Here is a 13391-nt window from a genome sequence, read left to right as displayed (position 1 = left end):
CTGGACCCTGGGGCTTTGGGCTGGCAGCATGGGGAAGGGAATGAGGACACTGAGACGACTCTGGCTGGAGGTCATGGAAGTGGGGTGGGGACCCCCTGCCGGCAACACTTGCAGCCTAGAGCCCCATTCTCGTGCTGCCCTGGCTGTGTCCTCCTTGGCCTGCCTCTCCCCTCCTGCACCCCTTTCAGAAAGCGGGACCGGACCCCAGGCCTCTGCAGCTTCGTTCAGTGGCAGCAGGTGCTAAATTCTAAGCAGCCCTGAGGGCTTGGATGGGGACTGCCTTCCACTCGGTGTCCTTGCCTTTTACTACACAGGGGCCTGAAACATAAGCTGATGCCGGGTACGGTCCATGCAGCCCCAGGGGTGTCATGGGGATGGGAGGTGGTGCTCACAGGGGATCCCACACAGCCCAAAGATCAACCCCCAACTCGAGGTTGGCACCTCCCATGGTGGTTTCCCAAGGGGGAAGTGCAGGGGCCGGGACTAGCCGAGGGCCCGCACCACAGGGCCCCGGGCTCTCACCCGCAGCCGCACCAGCTGCGTGACAGAAGGCTCATTCTCCCGCAGGGCGCCCACATAGGCATCCTTCTGAAAGGTGGGCACGTTGTCGTTGACGTCCAGCACGTTGATCCTGACCCGGCCTGTGGTCTCCTCCCCGCCCCCGTCCCGGGCGATGACGGTCAAGGTGAAGCGCTGGATGAGCTCGAAGTCTAGTCTGGCAATCAGCACGATGAGTCCGGTGTCCTTGTCCAGGGAGAACCTGTGTTGGGGCGAGGCAGGTGGGACAGAGAGGCCGCCCTGGTGAGAGCAGGCTTGCAGGTAATGGCCTGTTCTCACCAAGGCGAGGAAGAAAATTGCACCAAGTCGTAAGTCTAACCTCTCTTTCATTCTCCCTACACAAAAGCAGCCACTTCTTTATTCTTTTTTTAAAATTATTTATTTTACTTATTTGAAAGTTGGAGTGAGAGAGAGGGAGGAGGCACCACAGAGAGATCCTCTATCTGCTGGTTCACTCCCCAAATGGCTGCAATGGCCAAGGTTGTGTCAGGCCAAAGCCAGGAGCCAGAAGCTCCATCCGGGTCTCCCAAGTGGGTACAGGGCCCCAAGGACCTGGGCCAGGTTTTGTTGCTTTCTCAGGTGCATCAGCAGGGAGCTGGATCCGAAGAGGAGCAGCCAGGACTTGAACCGGCGGCCATATGGGATGCTGGCGTCTCAGGCAATGTCTCACACTGCAACACTGGCCCAAGGGCAGCTACTTGTGAAGGGGGTGGGCAGGCGGGGTGGGGTGGCTGGGTGCCGAGCGCAGGAGCAGGCTGACTTAGCCCAGGAGCAAACTTGGCAGGACGACGTTCTCTTAGTGCCCACAGGGGTTTCCACTGGCCGGAATACTGACGCTGCAGGACGCTGGGCCAGAAATCCTGCCATCCCAGATGGTTTGCACGTAGCTGCTCTGAACAGGCAGTGCAGCCTCAGCCAGGGAAGGGTGCTTGGTCCTCTCCCGGCATTGACCCGCGGTCTTCAGCTTGAGGGACTCAGCGTCAGGTGAGAGGCCGGCAAATGTCTCTGGGGCCTGGCGAGGTGCAGCAAGGCTGCCCTCCAACTGCCCCTCCCCCCCCCCTCGGACAGGCGCCTCCTCTGAGCTGTCAGCGGACATCTGTGTGCTCATGCCTCGTCCCTAGCCGCCAGCCACCAAGCCTGGAAGGTCCTGGCTCTGACGCAGGCAAAGCTCTAAGCCCAGAAGGTGCGAAGACTCGGGAAGACCCAAGATGATCAGACAAGACCATGAGAGCAAGCGCTGCCTGAGAGCCCTGCGTGGGTCCCTGTGCAGGCAGCCGCTGCCGCTGCCTTTTTCTCATTCTTAAAAATAAAAAAAAAAAATGCATTTGAAGGGCAGAGAGGAGGAGACGGGCCACTCTCCAAACGCCTGCGGCAGCTGGGCTGGACCAGGCCAAAGCCAGGAGCCTGAAACTCCATCCAGGCGTCCCACAGCGGTGGTGAGGACCCAACTCCTGCAGCCGTCACCTGCTGCCTCCCAGGGTCGCACTAGCCAAGAGGGAAGCCGGCCTGGGAGCCGCACCGGGCCCTCCGACATGGGACGCCGTGTCCCAGCCGTGTCTTAACCCCCAGGCCCACGCCCATCTCTCGCATCCCGTTTTGAGGCCCCCCAGGGTGGCCGAGAAGGGACAGGTGTGTGGGCCAGTCTCCAGCCTCTAGCCTCTCAGTCACCCACCAGGGCCACGGCCGTGGACGCACACTTCTGGCCGCGTCTCACTCTCCTCTCGGCCTCGGGAGGCAGCCGGTCCTTTGGGTTCAGAAGGAGACCTGCGCTGCGCTTCAGCGTGGCCTGGCCTCATGTTAAAAACCAGGGAGAGCGTTCTCCATGGGCTCAAGTGAACTGAGGATGAAGGGAAGAGGTGGCCCAAGCCCTGCCCGGAACCACATCACTCTGCTGGGGAGAGGGGGGGCAGGGCCAGGCTGGCACAGCTCAGGGCAGGAGGGGAGCTCCCAGCTGATGGCTGCTGTGCCTCTGGTACCCCTCCTGCGGGACGCTGAGCTCGTAGGGGTGAGGAGCGTGCAGGAGCCCCACCCTGCACTCGGTGGCTGCGGGACTCTGCACAAGCGCCTCGGCCTCTCATCTGCAAGCAGGGGGCGGGAACTGCCTAGCGCGGGCTCCTCCGCCGTTCAGTGTGGGGCCTGCGGGACACAGTGCACCCAGAGCACCTGGCAAAGTCCCGGCACATGGTAGGGGCTTCCTAAACAGCGGCAGCCGGGGCAGCGGGGAGTGACCGTCAGCGCCTTCTGGAGACATGGTCTGCTCCACTCCCAAGAAGTGCTGCCTGTGGGGGCTTGGAGAAAGCAGGCCCGGAGAGCTCCGAGGGCACCATTCACACAGCGCCACAACCGGGGCCAAGCCCGGAGCAGAGTCCTGGGGCCCCACCCCCAGCCTGTGTGCGCAGACAGGGCCCAGCTCCCTGACCCTGGCCTGTGTGAGGGGCACAGGGCCCAATCCTGGACCCCGGCCCACATGAGTGGCACAGGGTCCAGTACCCGGACCCCCGGCCCGTGTGAGGGGCACAGGGTCCAGTACCCGGACCCCCGGCCCGTGTGAGGGGCACAGGGTCCAGTACCCGGACCCCCGGCCCGTGTGAGGGGCACAGGGCCCAATCCTGGACCCCGGCCCACATGAGTGGCACAGGGTCCAGCACCCAGACCCCCAGCCCACGTGAGTGACACAGGGCCCAGTACCCGGACCCCTGGCCTGCGTGAGCACACAGGGCGTAGCACCTAGATCCCTGGCCCATGTGAGTGACACAGGGCCCAGCACCTGGACCCCGGCCCACGTGAGCGGCACAGGGCCCCTATGGAGGGGCCAGGGTCAGGGCCTTACCTATCAGGGTCATCGCTGAAGAAGTAGTTGACTTCCCCGAAGGTGCCCACGTCATTGTCCGTGGCCTGCAACAGTGAGAAGGAGAAGCCATTACTGCCCAGCCCAGTGAGGGTCCCAGGAAACCTGCTTCCCCCATGCGCTCCTCCGGCCCAGGCCCCGCCTTCCATCACAGGCTGCTGCCACCTCCCCTGTCTCCCTTGACTCCTCCTCCATAGGGCTAAGCAGCAGGAGTGGGTCTGGCTGCCCGGCCCTGGCCATGCACAGGGACTGGGGGTCAGGGCCGCCCTCCAGGAGTGCAGCCGGGACTTGGTGGATGAGGGTGGAGCCGCCGAGCCCCGGCGATTTCAGGGTCCTGACTCCGAGTTCCCTTCCCGCCGTGGCTTCGGCTCGGGGTTGCGTTGAGACCCCTTTTGCCCAGCCTGCTGCAAGCTGGGTCTCTGTCATTTGCAGGCCAAAGGGTCTAGAGGGGGAGGGGCCAGCCCCATGCTGGCGACACAGGGTGATGGCGGCCGCTGGCAGCCCACACGGCTGTCATACCTCTGACCTCTCAAAGGACACACATGTTTTCATGGCTTCACTTCACCCTCACTACCATCCATGTGCCGGGAAGACAGACACTTCCGCCCATCTCACAGATCACAACACTGAGGCCCAGGTCCCAGGGAGGCCTGGGGTAGCCCTGTCACCTCTCTAGAGGTCAGAAGCACTTGGAGGGGTGGAGCTGGCCTCCCTGCCCCACCCCAGCACAGCCCCTGCCTTCCCCAGGGCGATGGCAGTTCTCACAGGGGTAGGCTACTGTAGCGTGCCTTTCATTCACACCGTGCCCGGCACTGCCCTGGGTGTGACCCCTGTAGTGTCCGCAGGCCGCTGCTGTGGGGCTGATGGCCGCCCGCCTCCATGCCAGGAGAGAAAGACCACAGACCAGCCCCGGGGCCCATTTCTATCCGCCTCACACTTGGCACGCCCAAGTGGACAAAGGCCCTGTTGACAAAAATAGGTCGATGCCTTTACACCAAAGAATTTGCGAGGCTCCTTTTAAAGCTCCCAGGTTTTATGGAATCTGTGAAATCCCGTGATCCTTCTCATCGGCCTTCTTCTCAGGAGAAAGCTGATTCCTCTCCCAGCTCTTCCCCTGGGGAAGGCAGGCCGATACACGAGGAAGAGATCCCCGTCCTGGATGGCGAGGATGAACTAACGTTCATGCCCACGGCTTGAGGGCTTGGCCCTCCGGAAGACGTGGCCGGGGCTCGGGGCTGCCCGCTCTCCCAGGGCCGCCTCTCATGCCGCTGCCGCTCCTGCACCCACATGCCTGCCTCTGGCCCTGCCACCACCGTGCCAGCCTCAGAGTTCACCACAGGTCCTTGGGGGATGCGGCTGAGTGCCAGGAGCCACCCTCCAGCCAGGACTGACTCCCCGCTGGGCACCCCCCGCCCCGAGCTATTTCCTCCAGCACCTTAGACCCATAGGTCCTTCACTCTCTAGGCCATAGCTGGTACTATTAGTGCCGCCCCCACTTTACAGATGGGGAAACTGAGGCCGGGGCAGAGCAACAGCTAGAGAAAGAACCTCGTTGGGATCCGAGCCCGTGCCATCCGGCCACACCCTCAGCCTGACTACCCCAGAGGAGAGGGGAGACCAAGGCTCCACCTCACAGCCCCTCCCAGGGACCCAGAACCTTCACTCGGCATCACGCCCAGCACCAGCAGTCAGTCGGCACCAACCGTGGCTCAGGTGGGGAAGGAGTGACTGTGATGCCAGCGAGCCCCTGGGGTTGGGGGCAGGGACAGGGGGGTGGAGACCTCAGTTCCAGGCCAGCGCCAACAGCCCTGGTCACGGGTGCCCCGGCAGAGCCCTCTCCGGGGCACAGGCCTGAGGCAGCAGGAGGGCAGGACCAGCACCTGCCAGGCTCTGTGTCCAGCACAGACAGGGGCTGGCCCACTGGAGACCCCTCCCAAGGCTGGAACATGGGCGGCAGACACTAGTGAGGAGGGGGGTGGAGAGAAGGAAGGGCGGGGCAGAGGGATGGGGCAGACAGGAGGAGGGAGTAGAAACAAAGGCACATGGAGAGAAGGCAGCTGGGACCGCAGGCAGGCGGGGGCCTGGGCCAGTTCCTCGCACCCCCAACCTCACCCCCACCGGAGGGCGTGTGCAGACCCACGGCTGAGCCCTCCGGGGCCGCGTGCCCTGCATAACCATCAGGGTGGGCAGACTCCCGCAGGTCTCTTCGTTCTGTCCCCTCCACTTGGGGGTCCACCTCCGGCCCCCAAGCCATTCTCTCTTCTGCAGGCTGACTGAGCACGGCTCCAGCTCCCACGGTGACCCCTGTGCCCGCTCACCCTGCTCACCAGGGAAGACTGGAGAGTCCTTGGTGTGACGGCCACACAGCGCCACATGCGTGCGGAGCCGCGCAGGGCAGGGGGCTTCCCTTCTTCAAATGCACGAAGCAGCTGAGGACGAAAAGCCGCCTGCGGGCCCCGGCCAGGGTGGGGACAGGGGCAGCCGACATGGACACAGGGGCTCACTGCGGGGTGCCCTGGGCCTCGGAGGGGCACCAAGTCGGCCCGCAAGGGAAAGCCCCTCCTCCACTCGTGTTCTCCGCCCTCCGGGTCCAGCCTCACCTCTAACAGGACACTGGCTCTGCCTGGAGGGCGGGTCGTCCTCTGCCACCTGCTCCCTCCTGTCCCCACCCACCCGCCCCTAGCCCCAGGGGTGCTCACTCAGACTCCCAGCCCTGACAGCACAGTTTCACACATGGGGCGTGGGGTTGGATGTGCCCAGAGCCTGGTGCAGGGAATGGACATAAAGGCAGCGCAGCAAAGGCCCTCACGTGTCTGCCAGCTGTCGCCTCCTCATCTGTGTGACACACTCAGGTGCCCGTGTGCTGTCCTGCAGTCACCACGGTGGCCAGTGAGCAGTGACAATGGGGCTGAGGCTGAGGTTTCTAGAACATTCCCAAAGCCCTGGTCTCCTGCTAGAGCCCCCATGGGCAAACCCTGGAGGCAGGAGGCACGGGAAACTCAAGGGAATGGTGAAGCAGTAATGGATGTGGCCGGACACTCACACAGCCACATGTCCAGTGGAGGCGCTTCGAGCTCTTGCCAGCTGCTATGCCAGGCACTGACGTCGCCACCGTAAGCACGACCAGGCCCTCGCTGGAGTGCGACATGTCCAGAGTGGGCAGAGGACGAACTAAACAGCCCAGGTGTGGCCAGGGCTAAGAACTCAGGAGGGGGGACAGAGCAGAACATGGGCCCGGAGCTCTCTGAGGTCACCAGCTGAGACCGATCCAAACTGCAGATCTCTTTGACAAGGCCCCTCCCTGCAGTCAGCACCTGTCCCCATGGTCAGTGCCTGTCTCCATGATCAGCGCCTGTCCCTGTGGTCAGCGCCTGTCCCCATGGTCAGCACCCATCCCTCTGGTCAGTGCCTGTCCCCGCAGTCACCTGTCCCTGTGGTCAGCACTTGTCCTTGCGGCCAGCGCCTGTCCCTGTGGTCAGCACATGGGGAGAGGGTGCGGCTGGGCGCCTGATTTATGAGGTGTTTCCTCCGATTCCCCCAACAATGGCATTACCAGCAAAATAAATTCTCTCATTTGGGCCTTGATAATTGCACGGCAAGTGCTTATTTCTGTGATAGACAATGCCAGCCCAAATGTAATTTTCTTTTGCTGACAGAAAGGAAAAAAAAAATCTAAACACACACAGGGAGAAGGGGTGGGCAGGGGGGCGTTCCAAAGGTTGAGACAAGGTGAGAGGAGGCACAGCCACAGCCCTGGATTGGCCAGGCCTGAGCCGGCTGCAGTGCGGGGTTGGGGAGAGGGTGCTCCTGCCTTGCTCTGAGCGTTGACTGTGGGCCACAACATCTGCCAAGCACTTCCTGCTCTGGACTTTCCCCCATCCTCCCGACACCAGCACCTGCACCACCCCCACTTCACAGACGGAGGGGACTGAGGCGCAGAGAGGCCGGTCCACCCGCCCAGGTCAAACAACCAAGGTCAGGGCCAAGGACTCAAGGCACGCCGCCTGCCCCGCTCCTCCCTGAGGTTGCGCGGAGCCCAGCCCCAGGATCCACTTCTCCTTCTCGGCGCACACCCCCGAGCCCCGGCCTGGAGAGGGTGGGCTCCCTGCGACCCCAGCCACGCCCACAGCAGAGGCAGCAGGATGTCTGTATCCCCAGGATTCAGCCCCTCCATTGCGACCCTCACTCGCCCTGCCCCAAGCTTGGCCTTGGTCTGGGATTACAGTCAGGGAAGCTACAGGCGCAATGCCATTCCAATCCCCTGGGGCTTCCCCCTGACACCCTGCGGAGAACGTTCTCCCCGGCCTCCACGTCCAGCCCAGCTCCCTGTCCTCTGGTGCCGCTGTAGCATCTCATGCCCACTGCCAGGGACGCACTAGTCCAGTAGTGGGCAGGTCCCCTGTCTCTCCTTCCCCCTTCCTTACAGGCTGTCTGCAATGAACCGTCACCATCTCTTACCCTCTTCCATCTGTCTGCCCAGACAAGGGCTGCCTCTCCCAGGAGGCCCGCCCTGCCGACACTCTGTGCCCAGCTGTCCCAGCACATCGTCTGTGCGCCTGCTGTCCTTCCTGCTCATGGTCCTGGAGACGCCAGGCCTTATAACTCCCACGGAGTCTAGCCTGCGCCTCTAGGCTTCACGCCCTCTGTTCTCTGGGGTCTCCTCTCAACCGCAGCCCCTTCCTTGGCTACTGCTAACGCCGATGTCGCCACGCCAACAGGATGGAAGCCTCCCCTCTCACGCACTAACTTCCCTACCCTTGTTTAGGGCAGGAAGCTTCTGCCCTGTGTCCTCTCTCTTCTGAGTTCTCACACTTCCCTACCTACACACACACAGGTTCTCTTCTCTCTGTGTCTCCGGCAGCCCCAGCACCTGCCTGCACCCCCACCTTCTCCCCCCACCAACATACTCTCCTAGAAACCTTTCTTCTTGTCCTCTGGTTCAGTAGACCCCTCCCAGAGACACCCCCACCTCCACCCATCACACGCACACACACCCACTCAGCCTCCATCACGCCCCCTGCCCCCTGGCCTCAGCTCCTGCAGTCCCCTCCACCCCCTCCCTGGCCACCTGTGTCTCCCTACGGGGAGGGCCGGCAGGCACCACTCAATCACTCCCTGCCAGCCCCGCACCGCCGTCACGCGTGCCTGCCCAGGCGCCCCGCACGGGGCTTCTGCTCTGAAGCACAGCGGGCCCAGCTGCCACTCGCCAGCCCTGGGTCCCAGCCGCGGTGGCAGGCGGTGGCGCCGGTGCCGGCGAGCAGTTCTGCTCCTGTGCACAAATCTGCAGAGAAGGGCACGCGGTACAATTTGTTCAGGAAACAATAGCGATGTTTGACATGTCATCGGGATTGATGGAGCAGAAATTTACATGGGAGAATGCATTTTTAAACAGCTCCACGAGCCCCGGTGCTGGGCCGGGAATGCCTTCCCCATTCATCATGCGCCGAGCCCCCCAGATAACTCCCTGAACTACAGCAGATGAGCTGCACTCCTGCAGCTCCGGGGGCTGCCGGGGCCGCAGGAGGAGGAGGAGCGCCTGGCTGCAGGAACCTGCCAGCCCGGAGCCCCGGGGACCTCCACAGGGGTCCCACTGCGGGGGCCGGGATTCTAGCCTCTGTGGCCAGGAAACAGCGTCCGGTCTGCCCCACGCTTCTGCGTGCATGGATCACCTCGTCTCAACTCAGAAGGAAGCCAGGGCTGGTGGATGAGGGCAGGGGTGGTATGAGGGGCAAGGGGCAAGTTTGGCTGCTGCTCTGAGCACCTTCATGGGCCCTTAGCAGGGTGGCCACGCTCCAGGGAGAGGCGGATGAGATGGGGCCTCCAGGCAGCTTTGCAGGCGGGATGAGGTGAATGTTCTGCAGTGGTTCCAGGAAGCCAGCAACAGGTGCAGTGAGGGGGCGGGGGGAGGCATGGATCATGGGAACCTGCTATGTTCAGGAAAGCCCCTGCCGTCTGCCCTGGGCCTTCTGAGCCTGTGAGAGGCCTAAGCACAAGAGGTGCCAATGAGAAGGCTCGGCCTGGAGGCTCGGGTGTGCAGTAGGGTGGAGAGGGGAGGGACCTAGCCTGGCAGAGAAAGGGAAGGGAGCCACGGGGGACCTGGGATTTGCAGCCGCCGCTCCATTCCTGACCTGTGCCCAAGGCAGACATTACTAGTTGATCATGGCACTGACCGCAGAGAAGACCGCAAGGTCTCTCCAGTTTTCCTGAGATCAGCTAATAGCTGCAGCCTGTGTTATAGCTGCTCACTGCGCCTGGGGAACACGGTGCTGCTTGGGGGTGCTTTCCTGGAGGGAGGGGACAGGGGCATTGCTCAGAGGCACATAAATGGCCCCTAGAAGGATTTGGGGCAGTGGTTATGATGCCACTTGGGACGTCTTAACCTGCATCCCATACCAAAGTGCTTGGGCTCAAGTCTTGCTTCTGCTTCCGATTCTTGCTTCCTGCAAATGTGCGCCCTGGAAGGCAGCGCTAACGGCCCAAGAATTTGAGTTCCTGCACCCTGCAAGAGACCAGGATTGAGTTCCTGGCTCTTGGCTTCAGCCTGGCTTGGTCCTGGTTGCTGCAGGCATTTGGGGAGTAAGCCAGCAGATAGGAAATCTCTCTGTCTCTCTTGCTTGCTCTCTCTCTCTCTCTCTCTCTCTCTCCCTGCCCATCCGCCTTTCAAATAAATAAAAAAGAAATTAAAAATAACAAGGATTTGTGGCTAAAGGCAGAGTCATGAAAACTCCACCACACAGGGCAGCAAGACCTGGGTTTTGGCCCAGCCTCCGCCCGAAGTCCCAGCTGCTGTGGGACCAGGGCGGGAAGCACAGTGCTGCTGTGTGTGTGCTGCTCACCCGCTGAGCCGTTGCCCATGTCTGTCCAGCCTTGCCCAGCACTCCTCCTCCAAACTCCCCTCTCCCCGCCCAGCTCTGGCTCCTCCTGGCTCCTCCTGGCAGTGGCTCATTCCCAAGCCTGTGCTCAGTGGGTGCCCTGTGAGTCATTGAGTTACTGGTAAAGCCATCTGCATTTGTAAGCGCTCACTCTGCTGCTAGGACCGAAGATTAGAAAGCTAGGAAAGCAGCTTAGAGCTGGGTGGGTGGGGCAGGTGCAGTGCCTGGTGGCGAGAAGTAGGAGGGCTGGGGCTGGGGTGCTCGGGGAAGTGTCGGCATATGTTCCGAATCTGCGGCTGCACGGCTATGGGGCAGAAGGTCTTGGCGTTGGCAGGCAAATGCTGGCTGCCCACCTCCCCGGCCAGAACGGAAGCTCTGTGAGGGTAGGGGCCCCGTCTGTCTCAGTCCCCACGGGTCCCCAGCATCCAGCCAGGGCCTGGCACTCAGCAGGCCCTCAGCAGACTCCAGGCAGATGAACAAGGCAGGCACGAGATAGCTCCCTGAGGACGGTGAGGTCGCGCTCAGCCAAGGCGGGTCAGAAGTCTCCAGCCCTAACTAGGGGGCTGCTAGGGAGGAAAGAGAATCTGGAAGACATGGAGAGGGTGGCTGGAGGGGGAGGGGAAAGAGACCAAGAGAGGAAGAGGAGGAGGGGGGGCGAGAGCGAAGGGATTGGGAGATTCGCACCCTGAGCCTCACTCTCCTCACTGTTAAGACAGCAGCCGCCTCGAGGGGGCGCCGCAAGGATGAAAGACGGTAACGCGCCAGGTGCTCCAGCTCCACGCCTGGTGCACGGGAGCACGTGGGGGGGGGGGCAGGTTTAATGACTCCCGCCCCCATCCTAAGTGCTCTTTCTCCAGCCCTGGGCAGGCTCCTGCTGCAACCCCTCCTCCCCACCCCCCCAAACACACACCTGGGCCGTGGTAGCAGCTGGCCAGCTGCAGGTGCAGGGGGGCGGCGGGAGCCAGGCCTGACCCCTGTGTATTACAGTGTCCATCCTGGGACGGGGCAGGAAGGCGGGCAGGTGCCCTCCAGGCATGAGGTCCCCTGTGTTTGCTATTGCAGGTGTCGTTCGGTTCTGAGTGCCGCTGCCCCTTCTTTTATTTCCTTTATTTTATTTTAAAACCTGGAAATAAAAAATGATGGGGAGCAAATTGCTCTGGCCAGCAGCTTTGCACTTAAAGGAGTCATCACGGGGAGCGATTACAACACATCCAAGGCTGTCACGGTGGCCGGCAGCTCCTACATCAAGAGCCCGGCCCCGCCTGGTGGTCCCTGGGCCTCCCGCCAAGAGATGCTGGTGCAGCAGTGTGCGGGCCCCAGGGGGCACAGGAATAACTAAGATCTCGAGGTACTTGGCACACTTGCCCTTGATCCTGAAAATACCCAGCGAGGCAGGGTCACCGTCCATTGGGAAGGTGAAGAACCTCTGGCTGGGAACAGCCACAGAGTAGTAACCAGAGCTCCCTCCGCCGAGTCCCTACTGCATCCCAGGCGGTAGCGTGTTGTACTGACACACTGCACCTGCACTCCTGGTCTGTGAGATGGGCTCTAATGCTATCCTCATTTTACGGAGGCTCAGAGAGGTTAAGCAACAGGCAGAAGTCACACAGCAGTTCCAGGATTCTGTTGGGTGTCAGGCATGAAGGCAGGTGCTTCACGCTGCTCTTAGAAACAGCCTTAGTGCTCAGCGGTTTTATCACGTTGAGAATGTACTGCACCTGTCAGGCACATTCTGCTGAGCGTGGTACTTCACTGCCGCCATATGGAGTCCGCGTGATCAGGCCCCCTTTTCAGTTGAGGAACTCAGGCTCAGGGACTTGCAGCAACTTGCCTGAGGCACTAAGCCGAGTGGCAGAGCCAGGATTTGAACTGGCTCTGACTCCGAAGCTGAGCATGCGCTGGTGTCAGGGGCCCTGCTGCTAGCTGGCCGGGGGGGAGGGGGGGGTGTTGAGCCAGCCATTCCGTCTCCTCGTGCCTCGGCTTCCCGAGCTGTATTATTCCCTAGGGGGCCTGAGGCTCTGCTCCTGCTGGGCTGGGCACTTACAGGTGAGGCCACCACGTATTTTCTTGGACACCATCCCCACCCTGGCCAAGTAAGGATGCCGGGAAGTGTCAGAGGTGGCCTCGGCCCACAGGGAGCTCCCTGCCCCACAGGGCCAGAGGTGAAGGGTCAAAGGATGGTATGGACGGCAAGGGGGCCCAAGGAAGGCAGGGGGGCAGGACTCAGGCTTCCTGGAGGAGGAGTAGGCACTGCAGCTGGAAGGAGGGTGGGCTGAGATGGGTGGCTGGGAGGGGGGCACGTGGCAGCTGCGCATGCGGGTGAGGGAGGCACCGGAGCCTGCCACCCCAGAGTGCATGGGTAGAGGGGCTGGGCCGGCTGGCGGAACCGTAGCTGTGCTCGCGCCTACACTCGGATCCCCAACCTCTAGCGCGCCAAGGGAATTCTTCGGTTGCTTAAGCCACTGGGTTGGTGGGAAGTGTCCCAGCACCCCAGGGAAACTGGGGGAGGGGCTCAGCACGTTCCAAATGCCAACTATGCTGCAGTTCACGTAGCACTCACAAGCCTGCGGGAGCGGCACTGTTCTGCTGGGCTGGTGAGGAGGTGATGGCCAGAGATGGCTGCTCGACAGCTGGCCCCTCCTGGAAGAGCACCTCCTCGGGGCAAGGCGAGAACCCCAGCCCAGCCTGGCAATGGTCAGAGCCCGGGCTAGAAGCCGTGGTCGTGCCAGGACTGCTTAGAGGGCCCCAGCGTCCCTAGGCAGCGCCCCTGCCGCCCTCCTTCCCATGGTCATCGTGGATGGACCGTGACCGTGGCTGCCGGCTCCTGGGAGCTCGTGATGAGCGGCCGCAGCCTGAGTGCGCCCGGCTGAGGGCGGGGCCTCTGCCAAGCCTTCCCAGACCTGAGGCACGCCTCCTCTAGGTGCTCACGGAATATCTCCCACGTGCCTGGCTCTGGCAGGGCCACCGAGCCCACATACAACTGCTCAGCACTCGTCCCTCAACACAGCCAGGGTCCGTGCCCCTCTGCCCGTGGGCTGTGTCTCAAGGAAGCGGCCAGAACGGTGGGGTGTCCCCATTCCTGAAGCTGCCCTCACTCCGCTGGGGCCACGAGC

The 13391-nt window shown here is 62.4% G+C and overlaps 1 protein-coding gene across 5 annotated transcripts in view; it reads right to left on the bottom strand.

Annotated features, from left to right (window-relative positions):
• CDH23 (cadherin related 23) overlaps positions 1-13391 on the bottom strand; it is a 322391-nt gene that overhangs the window by 119025 nt on the left and 189975 nt on the right. For all 5 annotated transcript variants that reach the window (XM_062214575.1, XM_062214574.1, XM_062214573.1 and 2 more), the window contains 2 exons: positions 3389-3453; positions 523-760 (listed from right to left, as the gene is read on the bottom strand). In XM_062214575.1, the coding sequence (XP_062070559.1) occupies positions 523-760; positions 3389-3453 (303 nt within the window). The remainder of the gene's footprint in view (positions 1-522; positions 761-3388; positions 3454-13391) is intronic.

This window comes from Lepus europaeus, chromosome 17, assembly GCF_033115175.1.
Source record: "Lepus europaeus isolate LE1 chromosome 17, mLepTim1.pri, whole genome shotgun sequence".
NCBI classification, from domain to species: domain Eukaryota; kingdom Metazoa; phylum Chordata; class Mammalia; order Lagomorpha; family Leporidae; genus Lepus; species Lepus europaeus.
The sequence above is the reverse complement of the archived record's forward strand: the minus strand, read 5'-3'. Positions and strand labels throughout refer to the sequence as shown.